General features: G+C 42.0%; 1 protein-coding gene across 2 annotated transcripts in view; it reads right to left on the bottom strand.

Moving 5' to 3' along the window:
• Positions 1-6746: 6746 nt before the first annotated feature.
• Positions 6747-9390, bottom strand: part of PAPSS1 (3'-phosphoadenosine 5'-phosphosulfate synthase 1) — a 62182-nt gene continuing 59538 nt past the window's right edge. For both annotated transcript variants that reach the window (XM_019534135.1, XM_019534136.1), the window contains exon 12: positions 6747-7466. In XM_019534135.1, coding sequence (XP_019389680.1) covers positions 7328-7466 — 139 coding nt within the window. In that variant the 3' untranslated portion in view covers positions 6747-7327. The remainder of the gene's footprint in view (positions 7467-9390) is intronic.

The following is a 9390-nucleotide window of genomic DNA, read 5'->3' as shown; positions in this document are numbered from 1 at the left end:
TGACTTCCTGCCCTTTGGGCAGGGGGCTGGACTCGATGATCTCCCAAGGTCCCTTCCAGCCCTAATGTCTATGAAATCTATGAATGTCAGTTCAGTTAGTTATTGGTCCAATCTATGTCACTTAGAAAAACCAGCAAAGATTGAATCAATTTTGCCTCAGGCTGTTTGAACCTCTGTACTTTAGCCATGGAGATGAGTCTTCAGTAGTTAGGATCTCTGCTAAGCAGGAAAGAGAGGTAAATCAACAGAAGCTTGGGCTCTGTCTTTGCTCAATGGAAATATCTCTCTGGAAATATCTTTTTTTTTTCCATGCTGCCTTTCAAAGACAAAACTTGTGTCATATTCTAGGGGATGCTGTATGTAAGGGAATACTGTATAATCTGGAAAGAACAGTAAGATACCAATATCACCCTTTACACCACATAGACTCTGTAGCTTCATGTACCAGGACACAGTGACAGTTCTAAGTTACCACAAGCATACACGTTATAGGCAACCTGCACATCCATTTCAGAGTGAAATCTCTCACTGTTTCAGTAGTTGGTGAAAAACCCCACTCCACCTGAGTGGGTGGAATTTAATTCTTGCACACAAGTGCTTAATATGGTAGAGACATTTAGATACAAAAGTGAACTCCATATAAGGGGATGGATAGATTCCTGGCAAGTTAATACAGATTCAGTTGGCACTGCCATTTTTCTGTTTATTCCTTGTCCTTTTAAACAAAGGAATGATATAGATTGCTTTGACCCTGCTCTTCCTTAACATCCAAGTTGGTGCCATGAAGGAAGTTTTTCTCCCTCCCCCATCTGTACTATAGGCAGGGGGAAGAGTCTGAACTCCATGGGACACGGACAGCCTCTGTTGGTGTTTGCATAGTGCCTAGCCCAGTGGTTCTCAGCCTTTTAAAGTCAGCAACCAATTGCCACTTTTTTAAATTTAGTGACACTTTATGCTGCCTCCACTTGCCTCAGTAGTTCTCAAAAGGAGTGGCTCTTCCCTGGATTAGGGTTTGTAATAACTTTAAAAAGCCAGAAGCAGAAGCATAATTAATGTTTTGCACCCTGGAGAAAACTCCCCTATGTGGAGTGTGGGAGGGGACAGGAGAGTGGTTTTACTGCCTTGGATGTCCCTGCATACAGCTGTTTAGGCTGGGCAGTGCAAACACCTGCTCTCATCCACCCTGACTCAACAATATAAAAGGACAGACTGACCCCTCCTGGCAGGTACCGCAAAAGGCTGCTCCATAGCCCTGATTGGCTTCTTTGGAAAGCTGGTGCAAAGGTTGGGAGCCAGAGCATATGCTCTTTCCATACCCTTTAACGATCTGTGCCTGCATGCTCCTTCCACAAACAGAGGAGCACAGGACAGCTCCACCTGCCCAGACATCCTTGTTTCCAGGAGCATGTGGGAAAAGGAGAAAGGCTGCAGGAAGAGCACAGGCTCCAACAGCTGTTTCTATCTGCCACTGCAGGAGGTATGTGGGGCATTTTAACCTGCCCGTAGCAGCACCCACATTGCAGCACTCCTGGAAGGGGCTAACATAGCCTCTCAGTTGAGAACAAGTGGCTTAGCCCGAAGGTGATGCATGAGAACTCAAGATTCAAGTAGTTAGAAGGCAGCAATCTTGCACACCAACCTCAGGAAGAACCAGCTGCCTGGGCTCACAAAGTGTTGGGGGGGGGGGTGTTAAGCAATAAAGAACTACATAGAGTGTTTGCATTAGGGTCATTTCAGCATTCTAGCTGTGATTCTCAACCTTTTCTGTACCAGGACCTAATCGTAAACATCAATGTCTGGTCCCTGCCTAGTGACGTTCATTCCCAACCCACTGCACCCACCCCCAGGCCAACAGTGTGTGGGGCATGGGGGAGGGCCCAAGCAGCCCCTCACAGGCTGGAACTCAGCCATCTTGCAAAGGAAAAACCATGGTTTCTCCTTTGAAGGAGGAAAAAAAACATTTTTAGAGTTTGTTGATCCATTTTTAAAGCTTTTCAGTGGGTTGCTTCTCATATATTCTTGCAACCCACTTTTGGATCACATCCCACGGGTTGAAAAATGCTGTTCTAGCTGATGCACCTAACCAATGAGCTGCTCATCAGTGTATGCCTATTTCAGCAAAATTCTAGCCTGTACCTCTGAAACAGTTTTCCATCAGGAACAGAAAGGGACCAGGGTTTCCTTGCCAGCATTTTCTGAGATGACCATAATACACACAAGGATCTAGGGGTTTTTCTCTTCAATCACAAAATGACGGTGGGTCTTATCCTGCAAGTGGTCCATTTGCAGAACTCAATAAAAATTTAAATGAGAAGGTCCATATGCAAGGCATTTGACATTTGGAGGACTTGTTTCACAGATTTTATCAGTACCCACAATCACTTGCTCTCCCCCTCCTCCCCCACACTATCTAAGACAGCCAATATATTATTTTCCTTACTTCTTTTATTGAGGAATTGTTCCAGATGTAGAAGTTTGGGTTATCTCCAAGCCATTGCCTTAATAGTTTATGCAACCTAGTCCACATTTTCCATGTCTGGCATATTATTGAGTTGTTAGTGTTTAGATCCCTTATTGAAAAATTCAGAGAGGAGCCAGCACCCTCTGTCTTTGTTAGCTGCTTTTGCATCACAAACCTCAACATCTGATTTGGAACATTACCCCACACAACACACACCCTCAAGAAGTTTGGTAAAATTTAAACATGGGCATCCTGAGTGCTCTATTCCAGAAGCTGGCATAAAGCTTTGAAAACCTTATTCTATGCTGCTTCGCTATCCCACAGGAAAGCTCATATAATTTTTTGCTTGCAATTGCTTATAGCACATTGCTAGAAACAGCATCATCTGGAATTAATAATTTCACTGAAGAGCTATAATCATTTTGTTGCACTTATTCAATCCCAAAGACTAGGACTGGGTAAACTCCATCCACCTCATTAACTCTTTATTTTTTTGGAAAGCTGGGTCCAGTTTGTCCTTGCATCATAGATATGGATTTTTAAGATCAGTGGAAAGAGTACTTATTCTTATGACTTCTGTAACCATTACGCCCAATATGGCAGAATGATTTAACAGAACTAAAAGGTCCAAGACTGTGCACAAAGCATCAGAGAACAGTGAGAAGGGGAAGGGGAGGGTGAGAGCCCATTTGTAAAGGCTAGAGAGCACGAAAAAGAAACACTTTTTTAAACTTAACTGCAATTTCACCGAACAAGAGTAACCAAGTCTTGTCCATTATGATAGCAAAATGATTTCTGCAGAAGGCATCTTTAGATGGCTGCTTTTTTGTTCTGAAGTAGCAAAAAAATCTATATAAATAAATGCTTTTTTGTGTGCGATTTGAATCTACATCAATATTTGCAGAAGTGGTATTAATTTCACTAATTACTAAGATAACAGAGCTCAGGTTGGCTCTAAGACTCTATCTGTTTTCAGTTACATAAAATGCCAAAAGATACACAGACACTTCACTGTAACCCACTAGGTCTTTCCTGTCTCCTGAAAGACTCTTAAGTTTCCTCAAAGGGGTCTCAGCCTCCTTTTAGATAGCAGTCACTATGACTAAGGGGAGGATATCAGCTCTAGGTAATGTTAGGCCTGTTACTTTCCTCTAGCTAAAATGGAGAGCAAATAGAAAAGGGATTTTAAAGGTCAACACCAGTGGCCCTTGGCTAAATTATAAGTTTTAAAGATCAATCCAAGACAAGCTCAATTAGCTTACCGATTAGGACCATAAGAAATCAAACCATGCATTACCAAATCTTAGTCTGCTGCAAGACATTGATTAGAGGGAGGTCAATTTAACTAAAAAAGGTGGGTGTGGGTTAACATGTTCACAACTTGTAATCCTATTGGCCTAGTCCAATCACATTGGCTTGTGCTTACCTTGAAAAGAAATATCAAATAATGCCAGCACGCTAAGCATACACTTCTTGTTTACCGTAAGTTCCCTAGCATTTTAAAAAAAAGAAAGATATAGAAAAACTAGACACTTAAGACAATACTAAAACTAGGACAAAGAAACCAGTCATACTAGGTTTGGTTTATACTGCTACACCTGTAACAACTAAAATAATTACAAGAGTGTGGCTTACTCCTTACTACATTAAAAAAGCATTCTCCTAAAAAGCACACAATCTAAAACAGGTACTATATAACAACAAAAGATATGAATAAAGAAAGACAGCAGAGGCATCAACAGCCAGAAGCAATTCTCTGGGGCTGATCTTTGCACAGAAGAGCTGCTTTAGTTGACAACTGGTCATCACTGGGTGTATTTACATGGAGACAGTTACTGCAGTTGCCTAATTAGCGCTGCAGTAAAGCATCAACGGTCTGCACATGCAGAGCTACATATGCAGAGTAAATCAACTCTCCTGTAGGTTAGCACTGCCAGATAAAAGTACTATCCTACAGCAGAGTTATTTACTCCACTGCAACACATGTAGATGCTGACAGGGCTGACTGGGGCATGAGGGTGCTCCAGTGTGGGGGTTGCTTGCAGGCTAGCACCCCACACCCTAGCCAGCCCCTCTACAGCACATTGAGGTGGGGGGCGGGGGCAGCCCCAGCTAGCAGGCTTACTGCCCCAGGGCACCCTGCCAGTCAGGGCTGTGCTACCCTGGTTCAATACGCTGCTTTCCCCAAGTACATATGTAAATGCTGTACCTGAAAGCAATAAACTCTATCATGAATTGCACCATGACTTTAATATTCATGTGCAGACATGCCCACTGAGGAGGAGAGTATAGGGAGAACACTAAAAGTAGGAGAGAGAAAATTAAGATGCAGTCAAACCATACAGGTTACCAGAGAGCAGCTATGCTCAGACTCAGTTGTGCCCACACACCTGAGGCTGGGATCTTTGCTCAGTATTCAGAGCCAGCAAGTGACAGTGGGAATAGTACACACAGCTTGTTTAAAAACAACAAAGTTGAAAGCTTGTTAAAGTAAAGACATTAAAGACATCCAGAATTAAACACCATAACAAAGCCTCAGTCTTAAAGGAGCCAGACTATAAGGCTGCTGTCAGATGTGAAAAAAAATCCCCCAAACACCCTTGCTTTACTGGAAGAGGCACGGTGTTAGTTTGACCCAGTGCCACAGCATCTGTATAAATCGTGCGCTTCGGCAGAGCTTTTTGACACTTTTACCTAATAACTGAGTCAATCAACTATTAGGTAAACATGCCAAAAAGCTCTGCTGAAGCACCCAATCTATACAGACATTGGGTGAGCTGGGTCAAACTAACAAGATGCCTCATCTGGGCCCGTGGTGCACTTGAAGCAAGTGCACACCAAGTTTAAAGTAAAACACCAGTTTTAGGTTTTTATGTCAGTAAACAGCCTAAAAGCCAAAGTGGCTCTTTAACCTTGTACTAACTGGCCTGCATGCACTCTTATCCCTAAAACTGACTTCAATGGGTGATTCACATTCAAGAGCCTACCCATAACCCTCCAATCAAATTTGTAAGCCTGGCATTTTTTAAATACTATGCTTTGGAGACATCAGTCTCTGTGCTTGCACTTCTGAGAAAACAGAGTCTGCCAGCAGTACCTCTTTTGCACAAGTGGGAATTTTATTAACCAAAGTTTGAAGAAACTTAGAAGTAAAAGTAAAATGCATTGCATTCTGAACATAGCACTAACTGGCTTTTTATCTTTTTATGGAGTATCCGCATACATTTAAAAAAATGATTCTTTTGGTCCTTCATCAACGTTCTTTTACACAGCAAACAGGAGTTTTGGTGAGGAACAGGAGATGGAAGTTTAGAGTTAACTGTAGAACGACCACTTAGGGAAACCAAGAAATTGTCAAGACGTTACTACCACCAATGGCTCCATGTACCTTTTTACTAAAAATTGCTCAGCACCTAAAAAGCTGGTGTAATGCACTTTTCCCATTTTTTAAAGCAAACGTTGATTTAAATACTGCAGGGCTGTCCAGCTGCTAAGCAGTTGGGGGCCGCCCATTCCACAAATTGCACCAGTGGGGGCCACGGGCCCCTATGCTACACACCAGGGATGGGCGGGCTCCACTACCTCATTGAACTGCAGAGTTCCCCATCTCATATGGGGCTCCCTGCAGGCTCCCCCTTGACAACATTGCATGGGCATCCCAGGCTGCCTGCTCATCTAGTACCATGGACTGGACTGCCCTGCCCTCCAGGGCTGGGTCAGGCAGTGGAAGCCAGGGAGAAAACAGAGATGGCTCAAGCCCCAGGCTGCTGCTACAGTCAAAACAAGGGGCAGGAGTTGCTGGGTGGCAGCATGCATGTTAATTCCTTATGCAGCCTATGGGCCACCAGTTGCAGGATTCAGTATTTCATGGCTATCCAAGTCAAAAGATATCTCCTTAACCTTTGAAGACTAAAAGGGAATTTATACTGCAAACTTAGTCAAGAGTTGAATATTTTTTGCAATAACTGTGTCTACAAATGTGCAAGATGATACCAAATCATGGATGTATTGTTTTTTTAAACTGGTATTGTGGTCAATAATTATGCTTGGCACCAAACACTGGAAAGATAAATCAAAGTGGATATGATTTACAATAACTGTATTTTACAGCCTTGGCAAAAAAGAAAAAGAGAGAAATCTAACAGTAACTAATGGCTTGGATTATTATGAAATATTAGTAGAGGAAAGCTAGATATTTCCTTCTACTTATTAATTAGACATTTTCTTTTGCTTTGTACTGTGCTACAGAAAGCAAGCATAAGACAAAAACAATGAACTCAAAAAATGAATACAGAAAGCAAAAAAATTTAATTGTGCTGCATAAAGAACTTTTTGCTATGAGATTACATACAACTAAGGCTTAAAGTTAAATACTTCTGGGATCACTAATTGACAGAAAAATACTGAGTACAATTTTACAATAGTTTTAAAATCTATTTCCTCCCCTCTCCCCATTTATAGAGCATCTATCCATTGTTCATCTAATCATTAAATTCATCCTGCAAAACGAAATCAAAAAGCAATCAGACTGTAAATAGTATGTGAAAAAAAATACATTGATGTAATGGCTGCAGAGCTCATGGACAGCGGCAGTAAAATATAAAAAGACAAGAGTTAAAAATCCTACTGCAAGAATATTAACTGTAATAAAAGACGACGACATTAAAAACAGCAGTTTGTTAGGTGCCAGTACATAATAGAACCCATAAGACAGGCAAAGAATGATGCTAAGTTAGGGAGAAAGTCTGTTTTCAGGGAAGAACTTCCTGACAGACACCACAACAAAGCAGCATGAACGGAGATTGTGTGGTCCCCTTCTTGTTAATAAATCAGGCGTCAAAGGTTGATCTGCAGTTAATAAGAAGCCTAAGCCTTCTCCAAGGATTTGTAGTACTCTGTCAGCACGGTCCAGGCTTTGGGGGCCATGAAACCTTCTGGAGGGTTTTGCCCTTCCCGAGCCAGCTTACGCATGCGGGTCCCTGAAATAAATTCAAAATCTTCATGCCTGGGGAAAAACAGAATACACATTTTAAAGCCTGAATTAGCCAATCTTCTCTTCTCCTTTTTTGATGGAAAAAATAAAGTTCATACCACATTAGTAAGATCCGACTCTGGATTGTAAAGTTTAGTAAAACAACTGTGGCTGTGTAATGTGCCACTCCTGTACAGGAGCAGACAATCCGGAATACACACATAAACATTCCCTATTTTCCAAAGCTAAATAACAAACGAGTATGAATACATATATAGTTTTGCATACATGTGCCTTTGTTTTTTTTGAAATTCTTAGGCAAGCTATTAGTAGACATAGGATAAAAATATCGTCTCACAGCTGTCTTTTCTAAAGATTAATTACAGAAGACCAGATGGACAAATGAGGCCTATTTGGGCTTATTTATGATCAGGAACTTGTTATTAGTACTCCATGCTATTTCACACTACCAAAGAAGCCAACAGAAATCCATAATGGTAGAGCTGTTAAGAAGCGAAAATTGAAGATCCTTAGCCAGAATAACTTGCTCTACATATAAGTGAAACAATCAAAAACCCAAGAACCTAATGCAAAAAGTCTAGTCAGTTTTCTGAAGCAAAATAATTTATTTTTAAATTAAATGCGGCAATTTTTCTCACTCCCTTTGCAACATATATTCATTACTCATTCTTCACTGGTCTGTTTGAAATAAAAGCCAAATATTGATCTCAGATGTACATGCCTCAAAGTGAAATGAGAGCCAAGCATGTTCATCAGAGGGCAGATTTTGGCTTTAAGTGCTAAGCAATGCTCAGTATGGTATGGGGCTTAGTAAGATACAAAAGGCATTTCACAGCTGTCTCTCACAATGCTTGCTGTACAAACCATTAGCTTTGCAACTCTTGATGTGGATTGTATTCCTTTTTCACAACAATCAAACCCTGCATGCTGGTCCCCAAAATGTGACAACAAAGCAAACACACCTTTTACTGTGCTCTAATTACAAAGAATACATAATCCCCAAACAAGAAAGCTGAACTGAACTGAACTTGTAAAGAATGGGTACAAGAATAGGGCAGTAAAAAAACCCTATCAATAGGGCTAAAAACAAATAGGTCTCATCAAGTTTCATCTGTAGCATTAGCAGGCCCTTAGCATCAGTCCCTCTCTCAGTACTTGCACAGGAAAGAGTTTGTCTACCTATATGTTTCCTATGATAGCTCTGGGGAGGGTACATCCAGGTTAATTTCTCATGGTAAACAAAAAATTACGGAATTTACAGTCAATTTTCACTTAAAAAAAAAAAAAAAAAGGAGGCATCTATAAAGGAACTGACTCCACATGACTCTCAGTGGAAGGCCGACAAATCTGAGCACCGTAGACATATCAACTCTTAGCTGTTTTACAGCAAGGAAGTGGTGTGGGATTGTGAATAAAAGAAAGGTCCCAGAAGGAATGAGAAAAGAATACCAGCTGGAGGTGCAACGATACACTGGTCTGATATTGGACTGGCACCAATATAAAGATAATTGACTATATTGGAAAATGGCCTGATGTGGCCAATAATTAAGCCAATAAATGCACGTGCATGCATGCAGCTGCAGTGCAGCTTGTAGATGGCGAGAAGCATGGCCCTGAAGCTTGGAGAGCTGCGTTCAGCTGGTAAGTCTGCTGTGGTAGAAGGGGAGTGGCACTGAGGCCTTGGGCCAGGCTGTGCTCGGGCTGGGAGTGGAGCTGGAGGGGCTACGGCAAATTCTGGGGTAGCTGCAGCACCTGTGTAGCCCTCCACCCCCTCCCAAAGCACAGTCTGACCCGGCCCCTGCCAGGAACAGACCAGTGCAGCCCTGGCCTGAGCCTGGAGCAGCAGCCACCCTGCCTCATGCAGATCCAGGCGTACATGCCTACCATGCCCTCTTGGGATGCGTGCAGTAGCAAGAGCCACCTCTCCCCCAACCCC

This window comes from Crocodylus porosus, unplaced genomic scaffold (genome assembly GCF_001723895.1).
Source record: "Crocodylus porosus isolate Cpor-Errol unplaced genomic scaffold, CroPor_comp1, whole genome shotgun sequence".
NCBI classification, from domain to species: domain Eukaryota; kingdom Metazoa; phylum Chordata; order Crocodylia; family Crocodylidae; genus Crocodylus; species Crocodylus porosus.
Note: the sequence above shows the minus strand (reverse complement) of the source record. Positions and strands in the feature narration are given on the sequence as shown.